Genomic DNA, 27,849 nt, shown 5'->3' with positions numbered 1-27,849 from the left:
AAGCTTCATTTGAGTCATTCTGGGAAAACTAACAATTCATAGGGATCCAGGTCGCTGCCCAGTCCATTAAACAAAAGGAAAGTGACCATAGAAGAGTAGATTGGATCTCCTGAGTCAGAATTTGTAAAGGGCTTCACAAAAACGTTGAATAATGACAGATGGTTCTATTGTCTGTCTCCACTGGAGGTATGGTGAAGTCTTAGGCTCCCTCAAAGCTCCTTTGTTTAGGTTAAAGATCTGAAGTGGCATTAGCATTTATCTAGCTCTTTGTCCTATATATTTATGATCTAGTTGTGAAGAAGAACAACAAAACACTTCTGTAACAGGATACATCCTTTATAAGTGAAACTGAAGTAAGAATTATTGTTCACACGACATATTTCATGCATATGCTCTATTCTTGTACAGTACTAGCAATTCTTTTACATACAATCCATGGATTTCTTTACTAACAAGTGGTTTCCTTACATAGGAACTCACACAATTCTAAAACACGAATTCATAGTTACAATGTCATTTACTCACTCCTGTGGCATACACTGAGAATATTTAAAAACACTTTGATAGTCCATTGCGGATTAAGGAATGTTACACATCCATTTCTATAAATTAAATGTTTTAGGAAAATCCACAGTTTAAAAAAATTATACAAGAATAAGCTAGTGTATCACAATCAACAAAGAATGAACCTCAAGAATTCCAAATAATATTATGTCAGGAACTGCTTCTCTTCATAGTAAACACTCACTTTACGCAAATCCCATTTGGCTTCATTTAATTAAAAAGCTGAAAAAGAAAGGAAAATATTACATATTGAGCAAAAGAAAACACAACAAGCTATTTGTTTCATTCTAAATTAGCTCACATAAATGCAACAAAAATACCATAATTATATTCAGCTAATTGAAACTGCTATTAGGGTCTGATTTTGAAAGGAGTCCCTGGGATGGGGTCAGGCTTAGAGAGGACTGGGTCAGAGGTGACAGAATACGTGGTACGTGAGCAGTTACAATGGACATAGGGACTAAAGGGAATGGACTGGAATAATATCTATGTTTGAACTTCTTAAAGAAGTTTCATATTTTTACTGCATTTATAATTATTTTGCTTATATAAAAGAGTAATTACTTACAGCCTTAGCTACCATTTCCACTAAAAATACACCTCTATTAAAGCAAAAAGACTTTTATACTTTTACCTTTATCCTTTTGTGCCTTTTTAGAACTAGAAAGATTATTTTTTAAAAATCTGATATTTAGAATGCCGTATCTGCAGAGTAGAATGAACTCTGAGATTACACTTTTTTTTTTTTTTTTTTAAATTTACTTGTCTGTATAGTTTGCCTGCACGTGTATCTGTGTATCTTGTGTGTGCCTGGTATCCAAGGCTGCCAGAACACGGTGTCAGATGCCCTGGGAGCTGCCATGCTGCTGGGGATTGAACCTGAGGCTTCCAGAAGACCAGCCAGCAGTCTGAACTGCTAAGCTGGCTTGCTAGCCCCCTATAACTACACTCACAACATGAAAATGGACTCATGGTTTAGTGATGTTATCTTTTCTCTCTGGGGTGCTTTTGCCAAACCGAAATGCTTAGTAAGTATTTAATTATTATTATTTTTACAATAACCACTTTAGCCTCAGTTGACAGAGGATATATTCCCATCAAACTCATTTATTAAATGACTTCCATGAAATGGTAAATCTCATAAACACTAGTACTCTTGGCTAGAGGATCTCAGTTTAGTTCCCCTGCCCAGAACTCCCATCCCACTGGATCACATGCCCTCTTCTGGTCTATGGTTACCAGGCATGAATGTTGTGAATATACATATGTGCAGGCAAACACTCCAACATATAAAATAAATTCTTTAAAAAAAAAGTTTCTTAGAAAGTCAGCTGTTATACTCGGGGTAATTACTCAGGATGTTTCATTATATAAAGACATACTGCTATCGATGTTTATGGTCATTTATTTATTTAATTTTTTTTAACTGGTACATCTTATTTCTATCTAGCTTGATCTAATAATGTATCTTTTCTCTCTTTATCTGTTCCTGCTGAATAATGTTGATGTATGGTCAAACAGTGTAACTGTTCTTTTATGCTTATACTTTGGATCATACTTGTATATTTCACTTATATTATTTATCAATATCATGATGGATAATGACTATCAACATTAGTATTGTCAATGTTCTGAAGGAACAAGGTGCTGACTTGGATGCTGCCTCATGTCCTGCTGTCCCCATGGCTATAGGACTATTTACAGCGCTGACTCCTGCTTGGCTGGTACTGATGTGAATACATGCTCTGTCACGTGAGGTCTAAACTAGAAGCTAATGAGTAACGGAGGAAACTGTTCATGTGAATACTGTACAGAGAGCTCAAACACACCCTTTCCTTTTCACAGGTACGCAGCTGCGTGTTTGTCTCTGAAGCTTTACAACTGGTCAGAGTGAGTGAGGGATACAGAGGAATACTGGTGTATAATATAAAATGGGAGGACGATCTCAAATGATTCTTTATGTTGCCTGTTTGCTTCATATCCAGGATTCAGAAAAAATAAAAATCCTGCCCGTGACTTCCTAAGGATGACAGTCCAGAAGCACACTAGAAGGGTAGTCACCTAAAATTCAAACTAACTGCTTACAGAACCACATGGTTCAAATTTTCTTAGTCACTTTAAGCCCGTAGTTAGCAAAGTGCTATTGATGAGTTCACAGCACAGGGGCACAGGAGTGGAAGGACAAGCCATGGCCCTTCCTTCCCCTGACTGAAAGTCCCTGGTATGGAGAGTACACTTAAAATGGCAGGAGTGAAAGAGACCATGAGGGGACCAGTCCTTTAGCAGCCTAGGATGAGGATGTGGGCTAAGTAGAAGGACTACAATTTCCAACTCTTATGTCAGTGAGAAACTGAAAATAGGAAAAAGTGGAAGAAGACATCATCTGGATGCAGAGACGATGCTGACCTGGGCCATGTAGAAATTGAGCTGCTCAAGTAATTACTTAGTTCTCTATCTCGGAGCTAATATATTTGGCGCCGAGAAAACCAAAAAAAGGAAAACAGGAATGAGTGCTATGTTACAAAATCTAGGCCTTGAAGCTTGAAAGGAAGAGAGAGTCAATTCAGTGCTAGGGAGGTCATGGGCTGAAGACTATCCTGAGGTAGTTTCTGTCGCTTCCTTGTGCACTGCCTGAGATGCTGGCAACAGTAGTCCTCCCTTCCTCTTGTACAGTCACCACTTGACCTCCTCCTGATGTTTTGAAAACATAGGATGTGCACAGTGCTTTGAAGAAATGCCTTTTGTACAACCAAAAGCTGGTTAAATATTGAGATGTTTAACTGCGTGGTTTTCTTTTTCCTCATTCACTGCTCTTCATGTTCTCAGGCAAAGGGAAAAGTCCGGAGCTCCAGTGGCCAGGGAACCTCTCCAACAAGAACCACATGTGTGCTCAGTGGGAAACTGTCAGCTATCTCATCAAATTCATCAGGTGAAAGAAGGGCCTCACTTCTCCATTAAGTACAAAATGGGTTGGATTTTCGTCTTTCTTTTCTAATGCTGAGGGCAAGGTACTGACTGACTGGTGTGTAGTCAAGACTGGCAAAGTGCCGCAACTGACCGCTAGTTGACTTTTAACTCCTTACAACTACTTCTTTCGCTGATTCACGTGCTCACTGATGTGTAATTGTCCTTAGGGAAATCACGCTGGCCTAGTGTCCTGAGGCCCTTTCCTTACTAAGGAAGAGACTATAGAACCCTGGAAAGTCTTCAGTTCCGAAACAGCTTATCTTTTGACAAGGCCTTAAGAAATTCTGGATTTTCTTAGGAATGAGAGACTCGGGAGAAGAAATTACTCTATTTACAGATACAGAAGGCAACAGCTACCAAGTTTAACTACTGACAAGGTCAGTTGTTTACAGAATTTTTACAGAGAGGCAGACTAAGTAGGAATTTTGAGGACATGACTGTTAATAAAACCTAGGAACAGGTAAGTACTTTACTTGCACCAAGTCCTCCTGTGCTCCTGGCACAGCAAGGCAGGCTGCTATAGAACTAACCTTTAGGGTACTACTGTTATGAGATTTGAGGGGCTAGGATGTATAGTGAAGAATCCAGATACCATTCTGAACATTTATTAAATTATTTTGGATTTATTTTTATATTAATGTTGGATATTAAGACTTATATTGTGAATAACAAATGGGATTTGCCTACAGTTTTTACTGGGTAGAATTAAGTATTTCTGTCAACTAATTCAATTTTATATTCGGTAAAGTGACAACAAAAACAAGCTAAGGTGGAGGGGATGTGTTCATATATTATTATTTAAATCATACACAGCTTGCCAAAGACTATGAGTGTCATCTGTTTGGGAGCCTTGTCCTGACAGCAGCCAGGTGAGGCTTGTCAGGCTGAACTCTGGCTTATCTCAGTTGTCTACAAAGTAGCATCTTACTGTAACTGAAGAGATGCAGCATGGTCTTTATTTGAAAGGCGGGGAAAATGAAAGGACTTGCCTGAGGGTACAGAGTTTTAAGTGCCTTGGTCCAAATCACATCTTCTCACTCAATGTCCAGATCACTTTCCAATACACCACAAGGAAATACAACAATATGGAAAAAATAATCCTTAAGACTCGATTTCCGTTTGCACATTATTATTATACGATTTCGACTGAATTCTTAGTCTAGACCAGCGCGCCCGCAGACACTGGTGCCTTGAGAGCACCCCCACGCATTTCTGACCCATCTGTCTGGGCCTTTATGCATCCTTCAGGCTAGAGCTCAGCAGGAGAGCAGCGCAGTCAACTCTTGTCACTGGCATGCAATGTGCACAGCAGACCTTTTCTATAGCCTCACAGCTCCAGATGGGGCATTGTCCTATTAGATGAGAGATGGCTATCTGAGATGTCTAAGTAAATATGAAATATGCAAATACTATACACCACAAACTTCCTCCCCTTCTGTGCGTATTCATGCTCATCTTTTCTCTAAATTTTAAGTGTCTTCTATTTCTAGTTGCTATTATGAAGTTACTCAACTGAATGTCATCACATATTTTAAAGCTATTGATCATAACTCAAAATTACAAAAACCATAATGAACTCCATGTTCTTTTCTAAGATGAGAGCAAATTTCTGGGCATACTGTACATACTGAATGAATGTACAGTCTCCTCTTTATTTACCATCTTTCCATAAATTCTCTTCATTGTGTGAGGCAAGTGTACGACTCCAGGTTTGTTACTTAACAGGAATTAGAACTTCTGGAGATGGAGGAGGACACAGGCCAGTGCTCTCCACTCCGTTTTAATGGCTCATTTATATTGCCCTATGGTGAACAATATTTTTGAGAAAAAACATCCAATTAGCAAGTATATTATAAGCACCTACTATGTGCACAGACCTTTGTAGACACAAACTGTGTCAAGGACTGTTTCCCTAATATAGTCTTCTACAAAGGAAAGAAATGAAAACACATGGGTGACTGGACATTAAAAAATAACCGAACAATGCATTGAATGCAATGAGGTGATGAGGGAATGCTAAGAAGCCTCGTGCAGATGAAGAGAGGTTAAGTGAGGTCACTGAGAACCAAGAGCATGTCGGGGCCTTTGCAATTATTCACATATGATTCTGAGGCAGGTATATATAAGCACATAAAAAGACAGCTAATGATACAGCCATGGATACAGAATTCAGAAACCTTTAGCTACTTGTCTCCAGCCCCCTAAAACTACTTTATCAGAGCCAAGGGGAAAATGATGAGGAAGATGCTAATTCTAAGACTCTAAATTAACAAAAAGAAGATCTGAGATATTCCAATATGATCATGTGCAACCAGAGTAGGAGCTCTTATGTAAAGTGCAAAAGCAAACCCAGAACTTGCATTCAGATCTTCTGCTTCTAATTAGTATTTTCTCATGATGCTATTCTGTCGCTATGAGCCCCTTAAGACTACTCAGACAGTAAGACACACAGTGATGAAATGAATACAGACATCTGATGCCCTCTCCTATTGCCAGGAGGGACTTTGATGATCCACAGATGTTTTTAGAGACGTCTACAGAAAATACTTGTATGTCTGAGTGCCAGTAGAAAAGGCTGAGAAGGTAACTGTTATCTCTAAGTGGATACTACCATCTAGCCATACCAGCACCGTCTTCTTAGAAACCGAGCAAAGGATCAGGTCAATTTTTATTCAATATATAAAATGAAGTCAGTGCTATCAGCAAAATAAAATGTCTTCTGAATTATGTGTCAGATGGTAATTAGATAAAATCTCTAAGAATCTTGATATTTCACTGACAAATTTCAAGGGACTCTGGAGCCCAATTAAATTCATCAAAAGGTTTAGTAGAAATCTGTTCTTCACTCAAATGAATTATGCAAAAAATGAACCAAAGTTACTTGGTGCATGGTGAAAAGTAAAATATGAGTGTAAATATTTATGTCAGAATTAATGATAATTAGCATTAAACAATTATTGAGTAATTAATTACTACTATTACTGGTGTTCTAAGCGATTTACATATATACTCTCATACAAATAAAAATGAAAAGTTAAACATTTGTTTGTGGTCTCAACTAGACTAGATTCAGGACAGGTCTAGTTATCAAGTCCTATAGGCTGGTGGTGTAGAATCAGCTCTGTACTACAATGAGGAAGCCTTAAGAAAGCACAGCAGGGCCTCAGTGAGAAAGTCTTCTTGAGAGACTTGAGGCCCCAGGGAGCGGGGAGGCCTGTTGGGTGTGTGGGGACATCCTCTTTGAGACACTGGAGGAGGAATGGGAGGAGAGTGATAACAACTGGACTGCAAAAAAAGATTAAATAAAATAAAAAAGCATGACAGATATATAAGTAGACATTATACTTTAAGCAGATACAAATATAAAGAAAAAGAAAATAGAAATTTTGAACTTTGTGTAAAGAAATGTGTTGTGTGGGCCAACTTCATTTTATTGATTTGATTTTCATATAAAGGAAATCAAAGGTTTTACGAAATATAGTGGAATGAATTAAAAATTATGAGAAAAGGAAGAAATGTTGAGGCCCTTGGTCCTGTGGAAGCTTGATGCCCCAGCGCAGGGGGATCCTAGTCAGGTAAGGCAGGAGTGGGTGGAGGAGCACCCTCATAAAGGCAAAGGGGAGGGGGCAGGGAGAGGTAACCAGGAAGGGGGATATCATTTGAAATGTAAGAGAATAAAATGATTTAAACAAGAATGAAATGTTGGAATGAAAGCCAAAGCATGCAGGAGTTCCTAAAGAAGACTACAACATAAACCCAAGAAAGTACTTTCTTACTGAAATACAAAAAGTAGGGTGACCCACCTCCCCCCTGCAGCAGCCCAGCCCAGGTCTGACTGCCCGGAAGGTCTGCCTTCTTCTCTCTCACTCTCCTTGCTACAACACTGGTTCCCAGGCTCTATTGACCAGCTTTCTTCCCATCAATTCTGTTGCTTAGCACCAACTTCTCCTGTGGTTTCATCTAACCTGTTCAATTTCATAGTCACAACCAATTCTCAGGGAAGATGTCCATGTCAGTGTTATTTTACTAGCGTTCATCTACATTACCAATCCCAAGAGTCCAACTCTAGAGTAATGAAGCCATCACAGAGAATGAGTCACCTTATACAGTGGAAGCTCAACTCAAGGAAACAGAGTAAGCAGACAGGGACTTAGATTCAGATGATCTAGTCCCACGATTACAAGTTTGCAGCATCCCAAAGATGCTGCAACTTTAAAAGGACATGGAAGAGTAGATTCTAAATGAAAGCAATCTTGAAAATAATATCTCAATTATTATAAATAAAGAGAAGTGATTATGTAAAAGTCTGTTACCTAAAGATCATTTCGTACCTATGTACACACACATGTACATGCACTCTAAAATGAAAATACATGATATTAACAAGAACTCTCTCTGCACAGTTCATGATGGTAAGCAAATGCTGGGTGCTCAAGCTTGTCTTAACAGCAATATAATCAGACAACTAGTGATTTAAATACTTAATATTAACCCCAACTAACCACTGAAATACATGTACTGTTTGTTTAAAATGAAAACATCCATATCAGTATAAATACATTACCTATATGGATAGCCATGGTACTTTGAACGAAATATTGAGAGTAGAAAGCTGAAGAAGAAGACCACCAAGCCCAACCCCACGAGGCAAATGACTAGAAAAAGAAAGAACACCGTTAGGAGCTCATAACATGCAAATATGAGTGCTTCTGAAAGATACTCAATGACAAAATACTTACATGGAACAGTTCAGGCACATACAAGGACCAAAACCAGATAATTCACAATACAAAGTATTCACTATTTTCCATATTCTTAATGAAAATGTAGTATTGGGGTGTAAAAACAACAGAATTGACTGACCTAAGACTGGTGGTGATTTTCTTCTTTTATGGACTTCCTGTAAGTACTAAAAATGTCCCAGAGGGATTCAAACAGAACCAATGTGAAAGGTGACAAACATGGTGATCAGCTCTCAGATTACAAAGCACGGGCTATAGCAGCAGGAGTGTATGACTTGACAAATGCTCAAAAAGGTCTCCTCCTCAAGACGCCACGTGATCGTCAGGCAGAAATCCAAGTCTAGCTTCTGGTTTCACAGCTGCCTCAGTAGAGGCCATCTCACTTAGACACACTACATCTCAGCAAACAAGAGACTAGAAGCAAAATCCTGTGGGTAGCAAGCTATGTCCTTAGAGAAGCCCGAGGAGGAAGATGCTATTCAGAGCAGGTTATGGTGTCAGTGCTGCTGAGATGGAGCAGAGAACCACATACCTGTGGAATGTGCTGTGGTCCCAGCTTTCAATACTGTTCTGTAATACTGAAATATAACAGCAGGGACATTGCTTTCTCAGTTTTCATTTTCTTCTACTATGACTGGGAACAGATGACTAATGAAACATTCGTTCCCCTTTGTGTATGTGTATAATATTTATATATAATATACAATGTTTATATATAAATATTTATATATAAATAAAATTCACTGCTACTAGTAATATTAAAAACTGCTTCTAAAGTTTAAAGTATATTAGCTAATTATATGCAAGCATACATAGAATTAAAAAATAGTATTTAAACCTGTCCTATAAAATTATACACTAGTGGGCTGGTGAGATGGCTCAGTGGGTAAGAGCACCCGACTGCTCTTCCCAAGGTCCAGAGTTCAAATCCCAGCAACCACATGGTGGCTCATAACCATCTGTAACAAGATCTGACTCCCTCTTCTGGAGTGCCTGAAGACAGCTACGGTGTACTTACAGATAATAAATAAATAAATCTTTAAAAAAAAAAAATTATACACTAGTGTTACCAAAATACTAGTTATAAACAAAACATTTGCAGGATAATTAATATACATTTGTTTGTCAGAGGGGATATTAGGAATGACATAATTAGGGAAAATAGGAAAAGACAAAGACATTAAAAATATTAAGTCAGAAGTATATTGTAATCAAACAGCTCTCTGCTTCTGTAACAGGAAAGAACCTCCTTTTTTCCTACTGCATGAAGAAAAGCAGGTCTCACAGCAACCCTAAAAGTGGGAGTAGTGAAGGTGCTGTGCTCTGAGCACGTGTTCATGATGTGCTGTGCTGTGAGCATGCGATCCTGATGTGCAGTGCTGTGAGCACGTGATCTTGATGTGCTATTGTACACGCAGTTTTTTCAGGAATATCGACTGCTATTTACACTAGAATTTATCAAACATCAGGAGCGTTTAGTAGAATTCAGCCACAACTTCTGTTTTAACATCACTGATCTGCTAGCTTCACATGAATACACCCCAAGAATAAAGTGAAACACCTTTTTAAAAGCCACGTGTTCTCCAAGTATGGCTGATACCAGAGCCAGGATATATAGTTTGTAATAATTCCTCCCAACGTTCTCTCTAAGCTTAGGTTTATTTCATACATTCTCAATACAACGTTCTACCACTTTTTTTTCTATCTTATTTTCTAGTGGTTCTGTTTAGAAGAGGAATAGAACTGTGGGAAACGAGGCTCCAAATCTGTGATTAAGCATACAGATGGACTAGTGTGATTCTATGTAATGAGAGCAAAATACTGCTACTCCAGTATCTCAGGATGGGAATGGAGGGGCCGTGAGGTAACCGCAGGGGGAGGCCTCAATGAGGCTCATACTCTGCTGCACGGGCAAGAGAGATGATCTCAGGAGTTGTACAATTCAATACCAGACGCAGACTGAAACCCAAAAGGACAACGGCAGGTTTTTGCCCTGTGTGAGCCTCTCTAATTCCTCCTCCCACACATTCTATCCCATCCCGACCCGACATAAATAATTAATCTGGAGGTAAAGGGAGCAGGCACTACAGCAGACCATCTATGAAGACGGCAGTTCAGGGCAATGTCTTCATATGTACCAATGTGTGATTAAACAGTCTATTATAAAGCTCTCTCTATAATTTAGATCAGAGGAATGAACAGCAGATGAAAAATGCCTTGTCCTTCCCAAGAGCAGCACTCAAAAGACATAGCATTTATTGATGTCACCATGCTTAAGAAAATGAGCTCAGTTCTGACTTTCCTTATATTCATGACGCAGCATCAGGGGAGCACTGGAGCCCGGCCAACCCTACACTATCCCCATGCATTTCAATACTTCATGACAGTAAGTGCTCAGAAGCCACTACAGCTCCTTAACACACAATACTTAATCGTACTGTAAGAGATTATTTTAAATATTTCAAATAATATTCTTTGGGGGACATATGTGCTTTTCATATCAAAATGTAGGTGAAACAAGTTCAAGGATTATAAAATAAATTAAAATGGGGAGCTGCACACTGTAGCTATATTTGCTGAATTACTTCTTTTGGAATGCCATGACATTAACTATCAAAAATTATGTGGCAGGAAACCCCTCCTCAAGGTCTTGTCCATTTCTGACCCACCATGATCTGGGCAGAAGACATTTCCCAGACACTCTGCTCTGCTTGTAGCAACATCCATTACTTCTTTCCTACAATCCTTTGAGATGGAACAGTGCCATCAAAGGATAAAAGTTTACTTGCGTAACCTGAAAACCTGACATCTGACAGGGTTGTAAATCGTATAAAAGCAATAATAGCAAAGTCCTTGGAAAAGGCAGTTCTTGCTTTTCCTGGAACAGAGACCCCCCCCCCCCATGTGCTCTTAAATGTCAGTAAAAGATGTGAGGGGACTAGACACTAATCAAGTGTCTGTGCACAAAAGATGCTTCAGCAGCAGCGTCCGCTTCTGCACTGGCTTCCCTGAGATCCCTAAGTCTCATGACATAAAAATATATTACTGCCAATAAAATCTCTCAAGACTGTCCATCTGTGCTGTGAGGACTTTCCAGCAGAGACCAACTGCAACTGTAGCAGAAATGGGCCAGAGCAGCCCTGACAGAGTAACACCACCTCCCTCTCCTGTACATGTAACTGGCAGAAGGGACCCAAAAGCCATTTTGGAAGACCTGTTTTTAAGTTCATTCTCACATACAGCCAATAAAGAAAAAAAAGTAAAACAAAATCTTAACTTCCTGCAGCATAGACTGCTTCTTAGGAAAATCTGTGTTTAGGAAGGGCTGTTCTGATTCCCCTCTGAATGAAACAAATCCTAAGAATAAAACAAAACAACAAATTCAGCAACATCAACTCACTGCGTCTTTTCCCGACATCCCCTTTGGAAGTTGCTGCTTCATTTAGAAGAACCATCCCCATGGTGATAGCAGCATCTACAGTAGTTGTCAAGGAAACCACAGACAGGTGCGAATAAAATCTGCTATTCTTTTTTCCTGGATCTAAATATAATGTTCCAGAATGGTTAAAGGACAAATGTGAACAGGACAATCAATTCTTTGTATATTGCACTTACCAATCTTTGAGTTTGCCTTAATTGTTCAGACTTTCATAACATATAAATCATACAATTTTTTAAAACAAGTACAAATTTTCACTTTTCATACAATATATACAACTTTTAGTTATAGTAACACACATTATTGGCAATTCTAGAATAATAGAATGTATTCATCATGATTCCTTTTTAATTTTTCTCATTTTCATAGCATGTACATTTAGTTTTTCTTGAATTTCAAAAGTATTACTTCATATATTCTAAATACCTGGCTCATGTAGCAAAGACAGTAAATTATATAAGTCTTGTATAATCAAGTGAGCATATGATAGTACAATCTAACCAATGGGGAAGGACCTTGACCCTGACATTTTAAGCATTTACAACAGCCATGCTAGTTGATATCTGTATTCATTGTTAACTTCTCTAGGTTTAGAGTCACCAAGACACTGTCTGGGCCCCATCTATAAGGGTGTTGCACATGTCATAGGCTTACTACTGGAAAAGAAAAGCCCCAGTCTGCAGGTGTGCAGCACCACTCTATGAGTTAGGGTCCCAAACAGAATAAAAATGAAAAACATAATGGAGCTGGCTGAGCCCAGTCCTAATCTCCCTCTGCTTCCCGCGGGCAGATGCAGTGTGAGCAGCTGCCTCACATCATGCGGGCCCATGTCATAATGGACTGTATCCCTGTCAAAAAGCAACTTCTTTAAGTTGTCAGATAGTGCATCACAGCAACAAGCAAAAGGACACCACTCCTCTACTTAGTATGTGCTTACAACTCATGGGTTTGCTCAGTGTGCACGCAAGGTGACAGGGATTATTGCGAAGGGATCACTCAACTTCGCCAATCAATCTTCTCATGCCATTAAAACACTTTTAATAACATCTATCCCTAAGATTTTAGAACTCACCAACTCTGGAAATATATAGTATGTATCTGTTCAAATGTCTAATAATTAAAAAATTAGAGAAAAATAAAATAAAAGAATGTTAGCTCAGATTTTCTTCCATTTTCTTAATCATGACTTTCTTGTCTTCATTTCTCCTATTGTATATGTGAACACAGCACCACCAAGTCTCATGATTCATCCCTAACTTGCAAAAGTGCAAACTGTACCACTGGCTATGTATAAATAAATAGAGAAAGTCAGAAAAAGTTATGTAGAGTATACATTCCCACACTGAGGTAGTTTATACAGAGAGATAAAATGTATATAACTGAACTTAGCCAGGTATATTATTTGTATTTGAGTATGTGCTAGGACTCATTACTCAATGTCTGGATACTAATACCCAACTCTTCACATTATTCTTTTATGTTATGATGTCCTCTCTTTATAAATAATTTCCAAAGTATTCCAGCTATTACAGCATTGGAACTTTACTGGAAAAATAACCTAGGAAGTAAACCCATCTTTCTTGGCTGCTGAACATTATCAGAGGTGAGTCCCACAGCCCCGTGGAGTGCTGTCTGCCCCCCTATGCCATCATATACCAAGTGTTCCTACTAAGCTTTCAATAGAGCATAGCAGGTCTGAGGCCCCTGAAGTTTGAACATCACTAATGTCCCGAGTCACACAGCTCTCGTTTTGTTATGAAAACTGTTCTGCAGAGCTGATGTGAAAGTAAGTCTACACTGTACCAATTCATTTTTTAAAAAATGTCTTGGATAATCTACCTGTATAAACTCCTCTTAGTCTGTACTTATAGAATACCAATGATAATGGAAAATTAATTAAAACTTGTGAGCAGGTGGGTTTCTAGTGTTTCAGCTTCACTTCTGTTGTCATTATTTAAAAAAAAAAAATGGATGATGATCCTTAAGGAAGTTTTATTTCAATTTTAATCTTTTCTCTGACATTCATTTATATTCATATATAAATTATAAAGTACACATTTACATGTACTATTTGATCAAACTTTGTAGCCTCCCCAGCCTTGAGTGGGCTGACTTTGCCCTTGCAGCCACTGAGCATGAGACCACCTGGAGTGGAGCCTTCCAACCTAGATGGCCCTATTGTTCTGTCACCTGCTGCTGCTATTCTCCAAGACACTGCTACCTGCTGAGAGACTGTTGAGATATTCCAGAGACAGCATCAGGCAGATCTCCTACAGGCTGGCTATAGGCACCAAGAATGGATTGGCGGGGGATGGGCCTCCCCTCTTTATAAGCACAGACTCTTAGTAAACTTTGGGGCCTTGAACAGAAAAATATGTCTGAGCCTCCATTATTTCTCTCGCCATTTTCTCCCATACAGCTCCTGCCTCCCACTCAGGAACCCAGTTAGTGTGGCTGCAGGCGGCTACAAAATCTTTATAAATGTTAAAAATGTAAATGTTTTGGAAAATTGTATATACTAAAACTAATACATACATACATACATATATACCTACTACATACATACATATGTTTTATTTTGTAACTCAATGGGTCATTCATGTTTCACGGGTTTGGAACTCAGTGAGCACATAAATGAAGACAATGAGTCTATCTCCAAAACCCTTCAGCTGCCAATAGTTCGCCATGAAAAGAACAAATGAGCTCCTCCCTAATCCATAACTGACTCCAATTGACTTGTTACCAGAACCAATGTCCAAGGACCTCATGTAGAGCACTTCATCTGGACATCAGAGTCCATGTTTCCTAGTTGACACCCTTACTTGACTCAGTTATCCCAGGGGTTTCAGACTGACAGCCTGTAACACACCCTCCGGCTGGTTACTCTTTCTCACTTCACCTACTCCGACCCTACAGAGAACTAACTGCTTTCCCTCTCCCTTGAGCTCCGTGTTAACAAAACCATAGCCAGATGAAAAACTGCATAGTGACAGTGAATATACATCTGTAGCCGATGACACTAGACTCATTCTGCTTTCTCTTTGTACAAAGCAGCATCTAATGTTTTACATAAAAGAAAAGATACTCATAGCAATTATTGTAAGCCAAAAATGTCAGTAGACTATTATTGGGAACCAGTTTAAATAGGAAAATTTCAAAATTGATTTCTGAGACTTTTATTAGTTTTAACAAGTATAAACTAATGTTTAAAGTACACTGCCCAACCCCCTTACTAGTTCTCCCTGGAGAAGGAATACACAGACCTATGAAAGAAGGAACTACTGTGCCACTAAAGGGGATGGGGACTTTTTTTTTTTTTTTAACATTTCAAATGCTATCCTGAAAGTTCCCTATACCCACCCCCCTGCCCCTGCTCCCCTACCCACCCACTCCCACTACTTGGCCCTGGCCTTCCCCTGTGCTGGGTCATATAAAGTTTACAAGACCAAGGGGCCTCTCTTCCCAATGATGGCTGATTAGGCCATNTTCTGCTACATATGCAGCTAGAGACACGAGTTCAGGGGGTACTGGTTAGTTCATATTGTTGTTCCACCTGTAGGGTTGCAGCCCCCTACAACTCCTTGGGTACTTTCTCTAGCTCCTCCATTGGGGGCCCCATGTTCCATCCAATAGCTGATTGTGAGCATCCACTTCTGTGTTTGCCACAAGAGGCTGCTATATCAGGGTCCCTTCAGCAGAATCTTGCTGGCATGTGCATTAGTATCTGGGTTTGGTGGCTGATGATGGGATTGGTTCCCATATGAGGTAGTCTCTGGATAGTCCATCCTTTCATCTTAGCTCTAAACTTTGTCTCTGTACCTATATCCTTTCAGAAACTTAGAATACCCAAGATACATTTTGCAAAACACAAGAAAACCAAGAAGGATGACCATCTTGTGGATACTTCATTCCTCCTTAGAATAAGGAACAAAATACCCATGAAAGGATGGGGACTTTTAATTGTTGTATGTATTACTGATAAGTCTGTCTGGACAACCCTGCTGGTGAAGGGTCTTGCTATGCTAAATCTCAGCCTGATGCCAATTACCCAAGAAATGAAACCTTGGAAAACTCTTGGCATGGGGGCATGGAAGATCCACAACTAGCTCCTCACTTCCCACTATGCATGCCTCAGAGCTGAGAAACTTGCCACTTGAAGAAAATCATGGTCATTTTGAACAATTAAATGTGTTCCATTTGTGACTAGTGAAATTCCAAGTGGAAAAACAAAACCTTACACTTCATGTGTGCTATTGCATCTAGTACACATCGACCAAAGTGTCCTCTTGGCCTACTGTTGATACCAGGTGCACATTTGCCGTGCCATTAAGTTCCTGTTAGAGGAAATTTATACAAATACACACACTCCCACCCCCACAATCACCACTTATACCATGCATACAACCTAGGCAGAGATAATCAATGCAGCCTAAAATCAACACTTTGACATTAAATAGCTAATAGGAAAAAAAAAAAAAAAAGGTATTTAAAATCTTCAAATGATTCAGCATAAAAGAAAATATAGTGTGACAGGAAATAATTATATATGAATTAGAAAATTAGTGTAAAAGTTAATATACTTGAAATTTACTGCCAGAAAAATAGTGATTCATTAATACAAACCTCTTCTTTACCTTTTCTGTCCCTCGGTATTTTAAAGGATACTCAGCACTAGAATGATGTGTGACTCTGCCACAAACTGAGCCTGGCTGCTTCCATGAATGTAGCTCTGTAAAGGAAGAAAATGAACAAAAACTCACAAATGAGGGACAATAATGACACAAGCACACACACAGCAATGGCTCTACCAGAGTTCCATGTAAAGAGAGTGGACAGAGCCGACTGCCACACAAGTAACTTTAGTGTTTGTTTTAAATTGACCCACAAAATGTCCAGTCACTCTTCACCACCTTACCAACATTTGGAATAAAGAGTTAACCTTAAAAAGTACACATCACTAATCCTAAAGCACTTTCTTATAATCCCTTATGAAAGTTGATGGTTTCATTATAACCTTCTCAGACTGTACTCTGCTTGGACATGCCATTCCAATTCCCTCCCCAGTCCTCTCTATCCCCTATTGCTCCTGCCCCCAAATACTTAGAGAGTTGTTTAATAGCCCTTGTATGATTCCTCATTTTTATATCATATATAGTACATGATTGTATCATGTGAGTTCTAAGAGGTCATCCAGTTTTTTTTGTTCAATCTCATTTCGAGACAACAAATACAGCAGAGTTGTCTGTGTGCTAATGAGGAACAGGCTTAGGAACCAGTTATTCCTTCCTCGTGCTATCCCACTATAAGCTAAAAATAAATTCAGTATTTGCTCATCAATCAAATCAAGGGCTCAACTAGATGCTTCTGAAGGTCTTTCTGAAGAAATGTCTGTATTTTGTCATCAGTCTTACATTTTGGTCCTCTGTATTGTTGTTTTGCACACAATGTGGTGTGGGTGGAGGAATGATGTCAGGGACACCTGTGAAAGTCAGGGCACAGCTCTAAGGAGTCAGTTCTTTGCTCCCACATTTGCTGAGGGTTCAGGATTCAAACCCGGCTCACTAAACACTACAAATCCTCCCGATCTGAATCATCTTTGTTTCTCCTTCTCACTCCAAATACTTCCCAGCACAACGGCCTCATCTGTAGGTGTGCTGCTACGTTCAGATGCACTCTTTAAGTCTCAGCAAAGTCCCTCTATCTTCTCGTTCACATACTTATTCTAAAGCTGCTAACCATATAGCCCTGGATCCTCATAAACACATGAAAGTGGTGAAATGATTATTAGAAAAAAAAAAACAGCGAAGCAAATAAAATACTAAAAAGTATACTTGACATGTTTGGTTACAGTTAAATAAGATGGTTTTATTCTTTAATTATTTTAAGAATAACAATTATATCCACAAGAGTATAGTACTAGCTACTATTTATGATTTGCTCATGCTGTCTGAGGCACTTAAGAATTCCACATGAAGCATGCAGAGAAACTTCAAGAGCCCTATAATATTAGTGCATTGGTTTAGTACAGCCACATTATAGATGAGAGATGAAGAAATCCCCAGGTTTTCACAAGCTTTGGGAATTAAACTTTGGTCTTTGTGATTCAAAACTTGGGTTTTTATTTGTTATAGTATGCTGTTATTTGCTAAATATGTGATAAGAATGTAGGATTTACTATTTTAATCTTTACCTAGCAAATAAAATAGTTACCTGTCATCTCCCTATGATAAAATGGAACTTAGGAATTTAATTCTTTGCTCCACACTGTACAACTAGTAATTTTCTTCATATTACCAACAAAGAGTAAAATATTTTTTTGTAAATAGTCCTTACTTGGCATTCAGATAAGTATCGTTGAAACTTAAAGGAATTAAAGTCAGTATTTATGCGACTGCTTAAAATACCTGACTATATCAGTTTAGGATAATATGCCCAAGCTTATGTAACAAGTGCATGGCACTCTGCCTATTTTAGAAACATAAAATGGAGAGAAATTCAGGCATTTTTTTTTTCAGTGAATGGTAAAAGCTTTCCTGCTTGTTCTAAGCTACAGAATCCTCTCAAATAGAGCTTCTGTCAAGGTCACCGAGGCGCTCCCACCAACAATCCCTCAAAAGCACCACCGCTGAGAAGGAAGCATTTCCCAAACTTGCTCCACTCCATCCATTTCTAAACTGTGTTACAGGATCACCCTCTCCTTTGTGGTGACCTTGTTACTTCCCTAGATCCTATTCCTAGGCCTCAAGGCAGTCCCTGTTGCCAATGTCCAGCTACCTCCAAACTCTGGGGTGCCTCAGAGATCCCTAGGTTTAGGCATCTCTTCTGTACCAAGGCATTTTCACCCAACCTAAGCACTTCAGTTAGGAAATCTGAGTGCGCAGCTCTCACATTTGCACTCCCACTGACGGACCACCATCGGGTCTACTTGGCCCAGTTGTCATAACAGATGCCAGCCCCTGGCAGGCTGAAACTTACAAACATTCCCTACACTTTCCTTTGTGCTCCAGAAGGTGCAGTTTCTCTTATCTCAGGGAACAGCACCTTGATTTATCCAGTCTAAAACCTTGAAATCCTCCTTGCATTCTCTTTCCCTACCTCTTCTCTCTCCCATGCATCCAGTCATCAGAAAAGACCACAGGCTCCACTTTTAAAGTCATCCCCAATTCAGTGTTTGTCAGTTCTTACTGGAGGAACTGGCAAAGGTGCCCAAGGAATGAAGCCCAACATTTCCTGTTAGTCAAGTAAGTGTCACCTCTTGCCCAGATTATGGCAAAGACTCCTTCATTTTCTTTGCCTCTATCCTATCAGTCTACTTGTAAGTCAAGTTAATCCTGTTTAAAGCACAGGAGATCCTATCATTACCTTGCTCAGAGTTCTCCAATGCTTTCCAAGATGTGTGCAAGAAACATCTAACCACAGAATGCACTGACCAGTCACTGTATGGAAGGCTTGTATTTAACTTTATTTGTATGTACAACTGGGGTTAAAAAAAAAAAAAAGAAAAGAAAAAGAAAAACAAACAAACAAAAACAAAACACCAAAGCCCAGGTGCTTGGGCCCTAGGGTAATCAATGGCCATAATGGATGTGTAGCATCTGTGGCACCACACAGCGTTCTGAATCTGTAACTCACTATGTACCTTGCCATAAACAAGTCAACTAAACTCTATCATCTCAACTTTAGGAAGAGATTAGAATATTCCTTAGTAGACTCCCATGAAATTAAGTACGAGAATGCTCTATTGAGTTATTAATATAGTATGTGTCTCTCTATAGCAATAGGGGGAAAGAATGCAAGGAAGACTTCAAGTTTAAGCCAAACAACTGGATTAGTCAAGGTGCTGTTCCCCGAGCTAAGAGAAACTGCACATTCTGGAATATAAAAAAATACCTAAGCAGGCACCACTCAAGTAGCTTCTACCTTGTAAACATTAAATAACATGTTTAAGTACTTACAATTAATCAGGTCAGTGTATTTTTCACGTGAAATTAGAGGGTTGGCCTGATACTATAAAAAGGTGAGACTCAAAATCCTTTACAACCACTTGATCTTCATGGATGGTTTTTATTCTTCAAAGTTACTTTAAGCCCAGAAGCAACATATTTTAGGATTAAATTAACTAGCATTAACTTGTTGTTTTTTTTTTTTTTTTAAATGAGTAACTCATGTGCATTACACATTTAAACTCTAAGAACATGGCTAATTATATCCAACAGTGAAAGTAGTGGATCCCACTACAAACCACACTACAAACAAAGAAAGAGGAAAGAGGAATGTGAATTCTACAGATCTCTCAGGAAACCTTACCTGACATCCCGTGTCTATAGATGTGCTTCATTACTACTGCAATTCAGTTAAACTATCATGCACAGATTTAGGCTGGGCCTAAAGATTTCTATTTACCTGATGCATGCCCTTGCAAACATAAGAAGAAAGAATATTACGTCATGATTCTTTTTTGTTTTTAAAGATTTATTTATTATATATGTAAGTACACTGTAGCTGTCTTCAGACACTCGAGAAGAGAGTCAGATCTCGTTATGGATGGTTGTGAGCCACCATGTGGTTGCTGGGATTTGAACTCAGGACCTTTGGAAGAACAGTCAGTGCTCTTAACTGCTAAGCCACCTCTCCAGTCCCCATGTCATGATTCTTTCAAAGCTAATACAAGCTTACATAATTTCTCAGGTTGAAAAGAGAAATAAAAGTAGCCAATTGTAAATTATTCTGAAATGTATAGTTAACTTAGGTTTATAAAGGTAATGACTTTAAATATCTTTGTAAAAAACAGTCTAATATATTTGCTATTGCACATAATTTCCCAGACACAGAAATTCTGGCGATGCAGAATAATATAAATATATAAATGTTGTTCACTTAGTGAGTGTACTGAATACTTCAAAGAACATGTAACATAAAATTAAAAGAACATTTCATACAAATCATCCTCTCAATGTACACTATCAGGGCTTATTTAAGCCCTAATCTTACTCAGAATAAAAATCCATCAGTTTTAAGTCTGCCAAGCAAATTATAAAAATACATATGGGAGTATACTATTGTCTTAACTTGAAATTATTTATTCCCTCTTAGTCATAGGATCAAATAGAAAAACTGTTGTCCACTGACTTATGTATATTATTAGACATGTAAGAGCAGACGACTGTGTCTTGGTTACATTGTTTTCACCATGAAAAAATATCCTTTCAAGTTTACTCAAGCCTTTTCTAATAAGTTGATATCACATGTGCAGATAAAAGAGAAGTATAACTACTGTCTTAGGAGCCTCAATAGAATCTGCTTTAGTTAAACAGATTTTGGAATGAAGTTGAATATTTCCTTGAAGAAGAACCAAAACCATTGTGGGAAAAAAAAAAATTGTATCCTGGCTTCTACTTCCTTTCCTAAATTCTTTACTAGAAAAAAAAAATCTGTCTAAACCAGTTTCTAGGTATATGATTTTTATTTTTTCTCTTGTATACATGTATTTTATGTTTAAAGACCTCTAAAATATCAAGGGAAACAAAGCCTGGTAGGTACCACATGGCTATAAGCTTAGTACTCAGGCTAACACAGCTTAAGGCTAATCTGGGCTACAGTATCTCAAAAACCAAGCCACTGTCAAAGTCAAATGATAGAAATAGATAATGTTAGGTTTTACTCAAGTAATAGTTTATCTTATTTCAAGGTCAGAAATCCCAGAATTATCTTTGCTCCTTCCCTCTCTCCCTTCTTCCTTATGGCTGAGACAGGGCCTCACACATGCCAGGGCAGCAAGCCTTGAATCACTTCACTATGCAGAGGAGATGGTGACCTTGAACTCCTGACCCTCGTGTTTGCATCCCATGTGCTAGGACTGCAGGTTCCTACTATTGTGCCTGGCTTGTTCCTTCCTTTTCTTTAAAAATAGCTTGGCAAAACAAGCCAAGAGCTGGTCAAACTCTAGAAAAACGCTGTTGGCATTCATTCCCACCCTCTTCATAAACTGTGTAATCTTAAGAGTTTTCAGTACACTGTACATGTCATTTCTCCCTTCATCTTTGGGGGCATCATGTGACATACTCCAAGGACTCCTTTTCCTGTGCCTTCCCATATTTACCACCTCCCTACACAAGGGCAACTTAGACTTGACATCTAGACTCAAAAGCTAAGAATATGAGCTATCTACCATGTGATTTCAAGCTCTCTTTGGCAGTGTAGAAATTATTATGATAATCCCCCCAAAAAGAAATAAAAGAAGGGAAGGAAGGAATGAAAAAGAGAAAGTAATTTTCAAGAACATAAAAAATGTAGCAAAATATACTTGTGTATTTTCTCTGACACACACTCAAGATGTTAGCTCCAGTTGCATGAATATGGGAAAACAGATTGCCTTCTGGCATTTAATATTAAAGGTATTTGAAATCCATTTTGGTTGCTCAAAATTTTCTACTTCGAGTAGCACAGAACTGCTGACCACACAGCCTATATAAAATGAAAGATTATGTTTATGATGGGCCTTAGGGTTTGTTCAGATTGTCAAGTCAAATGAACAAACAAATCACCTATGGACCGGGTTGGGAGTCCTACAAGCTGGAGACTGAAAAGTTCAAGATAAAGGTACCAGTAGGATTGTCATGTAATGGCAACTCTCTTGCTTTGGTTTCAAGATAGCCATTTCCACACTACATCACTCTCATCTGATTCCTTGATGAAGTGTCAGGGGTGTGTGTGTGTGTGTGTGTGTGTGTGTGTTTGTGTGTGTGTGTGTGTGTGTGTGTGTGTGTGTGTGTGTGTGTGTGTGTGTGTGTGTGTGTGTTGCGGGTGGGTATGGCCATCCTTTCTGCTCTCAGAGCCACCATAAAGGTCCTTTCTTTATGACCTTCTCATCTCTACTTCCTGAAAACACGATTTCTAAATATAGGCAACTGGGGGCTGTTGTTTATATGTCAACTTACAAGCTTGTGTTAAGAGAATAATTTAGGGCGCTCCATCTGCTAATTCCACTTCAAGACAACATTCCCCATCAACATGTAGTACAAATGTAGTTTCACACTCTGGTCCTAAAATTCTTTTGTGTGCCAAGTTATACAGAATAAGAGAAATAATATTCTTTCTTTTTCAGTTTCTGAGAATGTTTACTTAAGGTCAAGAATAGATACTTTTGTTCTGTAAAGACCTGACAGACAAGGGACTGCACATTATTAAAAACTTTAAAGGTGGCTGAGAACATCCCAGTGTGTGTTCATGCCTAAAGCAGATCCAACTGAGCCTTCAGAACAAAGCATGTAAACACATTAAACAAGTGTAAAAGGAGAGAGAGAAAGAGGAGGAATAGGATGAAGGCACACAAGGCAGGCGGGGCTGAGGACACATCCTGGGTCACCATGATCACTAAAATGAGCTGCAATCCTCACTGGTGCTCTGGTAAAAGGCTCCATTATCTTTACTCACTTCTCGTCCTATCCTTGGAGCCTTCTTTGCATTCCTTAAATCACACCAACTTCTCTAGGCAGGATTAGTTTTTATACGCAGCTACGCTGCACAGCAGATGAGCTGTAGATAATAAAATGGCCAAGTCCTTCTGGGGTTGTTTAAAAGGAACAGAGGGTGTTATCTTCTTTCAGGGTTGATCTCCCTAGTGGCTGATCATCCCTTGTGCTTGAACTTTCTATGCATTTCATTAAATAATTGGCTCAAACTAAAAATGATAAAACTATTCATGAAAACTATGATTAACTTCAATTATTTGCCACCAGAAGTACCTTGTAGCTGCAAACTGTTAGTAATAACCATCAATCTATTGTTACCTAAAAATGTAGTGGCACTTTTTTCCAAGCTGAACTCCTTACATGATACACAGTGGAATGTTACAACATTTACCTGGTTTAGGCATAACTCCCAAAGGGTTCTGTAATTGTGACACTCTACTTGATGACTAAAAAGGCTGGTCACATACCTTAAGCAAGTGTTTCTCAAAAGAAGTCTTGGATATATGTACATTAAATAGACCTAACTTTCTATTTAAAAAAAAAAAAAAATCTGCTGGGCGTGGTGGCGCACGCCTTTAATCGCAGCACTTGGGTGGCAGAGGCAGGCAGATTTCTGAGTTCGAGGCCAGCCTGGTCTACAGAGTGAGTTCGAGGACAGCCAGGGCTACACAGAGAAACCCTGTCTCGAAAAAAACAAAACAACAACAACAACAAAAAAACAAAAACAAAAAATCTAAAAATAGAGAAACAACAACAACAACAAAAACTATAGGTTTTTATCCACAAAGTGAGATCCAAGAAAACAGGTGATAGTAGGGCAGAATTTGCATTTCATTTTGTTGGATGATTTCTGTCCTGTTGCTATAGCTAAGACCATATATTTTAGAAATTCAGAAGAAACATTTTACTAATATGCCCTTTAACACCATGAAAGAATTGTCATTGCAAATGAAGGAGTTTAAGATTAACATAGAGTAATGGCTACAAATAAAACAAAATCAACAGTAGGAAACTCCCTGACACTAACCAGGGCAGAAATATTGGGATTCTATTGCCATGATAAAACACCATGACCAAAAAGGAAGTTAGGAAGAAAGGGCTTATTCAGCTTACACTTCCATTTTACCGTTCATTATTGAAGGAACTCAGGAAGGAACTTAAACAGAGCAGGAACCTGGAGGCAGGAACTGATGAAGTTGTCATGGGAGGGTCAGGCTTGCTTAGCCTGCTTTTTAATAGAACCCAGGATCACCTGCCCAAGGATAGGACCACCCACAATGGGCTGGGCCAACAGGTAGACTAGGAGCTTTTCATAGAAGACTTAAAGGAATTCAGTGTCAGCTGAGCTCTTGTCCCAGGTCAGGCTGGGTCTAATTCTGGTCCCTCCACATAAATGTGCTGCCTCCTTAAACTTTATCTGAACTACAGAACCAAACTAGCTGTACATGTGAGTAAAAGGACAGGAAAAACAAATAACAAAGAAACCTAACTGGAGAGGCTTTAAGCAAAGTGAAGCTCAAACAGCTGGAAGTCTGCCTCTCCTGAGACAGTCAATAAGGACAGCAGGGCTAGAAACCCGAGGAGAACAGAAAGCACCCTGGGCTGAAGGTGCTGGGGACAGCAGGAGAAATGTGCTATCTTTGAAGAATCCCTTCTCCCCTTTGAACAAAACAGAAGGCAGAACCCTGTGAAGCCTCTGTCTACAGATGAGAGACAAGAGGAAGAAGGCATAATCAGAGTAAGAACTTTTCAAGTGCAAAGCACAGGTTGAAAGGTGACTTGAGTCACCTTCCAAAGAGACTGAACAAAAACATTGTTGGTAACACTTTCCTACAAGTACAGATCTCATTTTATTCAATAACAAAAGAAAATTTGAAATGGACCACATACTTTCATACAATTTTCTTTCCTTATTCATGTAATTAAAAACAAAACAAATAAAAATGGCTTCTTATATTCCTTTGCATTCCAACATCTAACTAAATAACTAATGGTGTGAAGTCCTGTGACTATGTAATCAATAATGTAAATGCTTTTATAGCTCTGTCACATCAGGTATTTATGGCAAATATAATTAATTAAATTTGGAAATTCTGGTTGATCCCAGGGGAAGAGTGTCTAGCAAGAAATCTGTCACTGAACCAAATTCCTAAACTTCTCTCTCCCCTTTCATATTTACCTGTAAATATAGATGGCTGCCATATTCTCAGCACTTATCACACAGTGTTTCAATAATTCTCTCTACGGCACAAGCATGTGAATAATGGATAACGCTTGGGTGGGAAGGCAAGTCATTTCGTGACAGTAAATCTTTTGTAGTAACTGTTAGATGGGTCATGAATCATTACTTAGATTTCTACTTCTACAAGAACATAGCAGTAACTACAATAATCATCTTCAAGAAAAGTCTCATATCCTTATTAAAAGAATTGTGATTCTATATCAAGCAGTATGGGAAAGGCATGTTCCATAACTAATACATGATTCAGATTTCTCACCTGTAAAATAGGGATAAAAGATTTTCTAATTCACACGACTGCTCAGGACCATTACAAGCTACTGCTCAGAGTACTGGCCACTTAGGTACATAACTGAACACATAGAAACTCAACTGTGACTCACGAGAAGCTTCGCCCATTGACTAGTATTCATGGTACTGGAAGATACTTTACATATTACCAGAGGAGAAAAATAATCATCTGTATTACCCAGTTATATATCCCATGACTTAAAAAAAAAAAAAAAAAAGACCTGCCTGCAAGAGCTATGGGGGCAATAGTGCACAGATATTATGGCAGGAATCTACTAGTTCCTAACTAGATTTAAGGCTACGAGATGAAGCCTATACCTGACTCTGCTAATGTGGTCAATAACCTGAAACATGGGCGTGGGGAGCATCTAATACCATTATTCTATTAAAGGCACCAACAATAAAATGTCTCGTTAACATACTGCTGTACCTATAGAGCATACAAGCTGATTCTTGCAGAAAATGTTAATTAACAAAGGGATCTACAACAGGACAATGTGCAGAGAGTGAGATATTTGGTGACATTCGGTCCCCAGTGACTGGGATGTCATTATCACAGTCCTTCTATCGAGGCTCCTCTATGGAGAAGAGGGGTCAGAACATCTGAAGAGCTACATCTGCTGGATGGCTCCAATGAAACAGCATCCTCTATATTCAGTAACAGTAAATAAATGAGAGTTCAGACTAGAACAAGATCTGTACAGGTTAAAACCAGATAAAACCCCAACACTAAGTTAGGAAAGTAGATATAATGTGACATGCCTAATCGAGAACAAGAAACTCCTTGAAATTCGTATGTTAAAGGGAAAATCAGTATTTTCGAAAAGATGGATGGAGATATATATATATATATATATATATATATATATATATATATCAACCACACTCCAGGGCAAGTCCCAAGACCAGAACACACCAAAGACACCATGGTTTTATTTTGGTTTTAGGTACATTTTTGGTTTGTTATGTCTTATTAATATTTAATTTTTCTTGTTTTGTTTTTAGTTTATCTGTTTTGATAGTTATTGTTTCCTTGTCTTCTGTTTGCTTTTGAGAGAAAGAAAAAGGACTGACATTGGGTAGGTAAGACGTTAAGTAGGACAGGAAGCAAGTGACAGAAGGAAATGGATAAGATTAAATTATATTTTATGAGAGAATTTGTAAATACAAATACATGAAAAATGCATTTTATTTATAACAACATATGAGATGGAGTAACCTTTGTTGAAATTGGTAGTTTTATTTACTGTACAAATGACTGTCTAACATCTGGCAGGTATAAATGACTGTCTAACATCTGGCAGGTATATTATGAGGCACTTGCGATACACTGGGGCTTGACTTTGTGTTGCTTGTCCTGGGAAAGATGAACAAAACTAAGAATATGAAACACTTCAATATGTCTTTAGAAATAATGTAAGCTCAACTGCCTATGTAATTCTTGGAAAGTACATCATGAATAATAAACGAGCAATGTTGAATGACGAAGCGCTCAGTGTGAGGAAAGGATACAATTTAAGTTTAAAGAAGGTACACACACACACACAGAGCATGGAGCATGCACTTGCTTTCTGATCATATTTTAACAGAGACATTTCGAAGGAAGCACATCAGGGCAAATGGAGTAACATCTGGAGGAAAGCCTTAGGACGGAGATACGTTTATGGAATAATAAGGTCATTATACTGGTAAACATTTAGACGTCAGAGGACTGACTAAAGGCAGAGAGAGAATATCCAAATTAACAGAATTAGAGCTGAAAAGGGCAACACAACAACAGACACCAAAGAAATTCACAGAATCCCAAGAACATTCCTTAGAAACTTGCAGGCCAACAAAGTGGAAAACCTAAAAGAAATGAATCATTTTCTTGATACATACTACCTATAAAAGTTAAATTTAGATTAGATAATCTATTTTAACAAAAAGGGACTGGAGAGATGCCAGTGCCTGGAAAACACAGAAGTGGATGCTCAAGGTCAGCTATTGGATGGAACACAGGGCCCCCAATGGAGGAGCTAGAGAAAGTACCCAAGGTGTTGTAGGGGGCTGCAACCCTGTAGGTGCAACAACAATATGAACTAACCAGTACCCCCTGAGCTCATGTCTCTAGCTGCATATGTAGCTGAAGATGGC

The 27,849-nt window shown here is 38.6% G+C and overlaps 1 protein-coding gene across 4 annotated transcripts in view; it reads right to left on the bottom strand.

The window, feature by feature from the left end:
- Window positions 1–498: 498 nt before the first annotated feature.
- Tusc3 (tumor suppressor candidate 3) overlaps window positions 499–27,849 on the bottom strand; it is a 131,373-nt gene continuing 104,022 nt past the window's right edge. For 3 of the 4 annotated variants that reach the window (XM_021218995.2, XM_029532002.1, XM_029532003.1), the window contains 5 exons: window positions 16,378–16,441; window positions 11,674–11,748; window positions 8,096–8,186; window positions 4,521–4,584; window positions 499–786 (listed from right to left, as the gene is read on the bottom strand). In XM_021218995.2, coding sequence (XP_021074654.1) covers window positions 4,566–4,584; window positions 8,096–8,186; window positions 11,674–11,748; window positions 16,378–16,441 — 249 coding nt within the window. In that variant the 3' untranslated portion in view covers window positions 499–786; window positions 4,521–4,565. The remainder of the gene's footprint in view (window positions 787–4,520; window positions 4,585–8,095; window positions 8,187–11,673; window positions 11,749–16,377; window positions 16,442–27,849) is intronic. The other variant, XM_021218996.1, reaches the window with a different exon arrangement.

This window comes from Mus pahari, chromosome 19 (genome assembly GCF_900095145.1).
Source record: "Mus pahari chromosome 19, PAHARI_EIJ_v1.1, whole genome shotgun sequence".
Classification (NCBI taxonomy): Eukaryota; Metazoa; Chordata; class Mammalia; order Rodentia; family Muridae; genus Mus; species Mus pahari.
The sequence above is the reverse complement of the archived record's forward strand: the minus strand, read 5'-3'. Positions and strand labels throughout refer to the sequence as shown.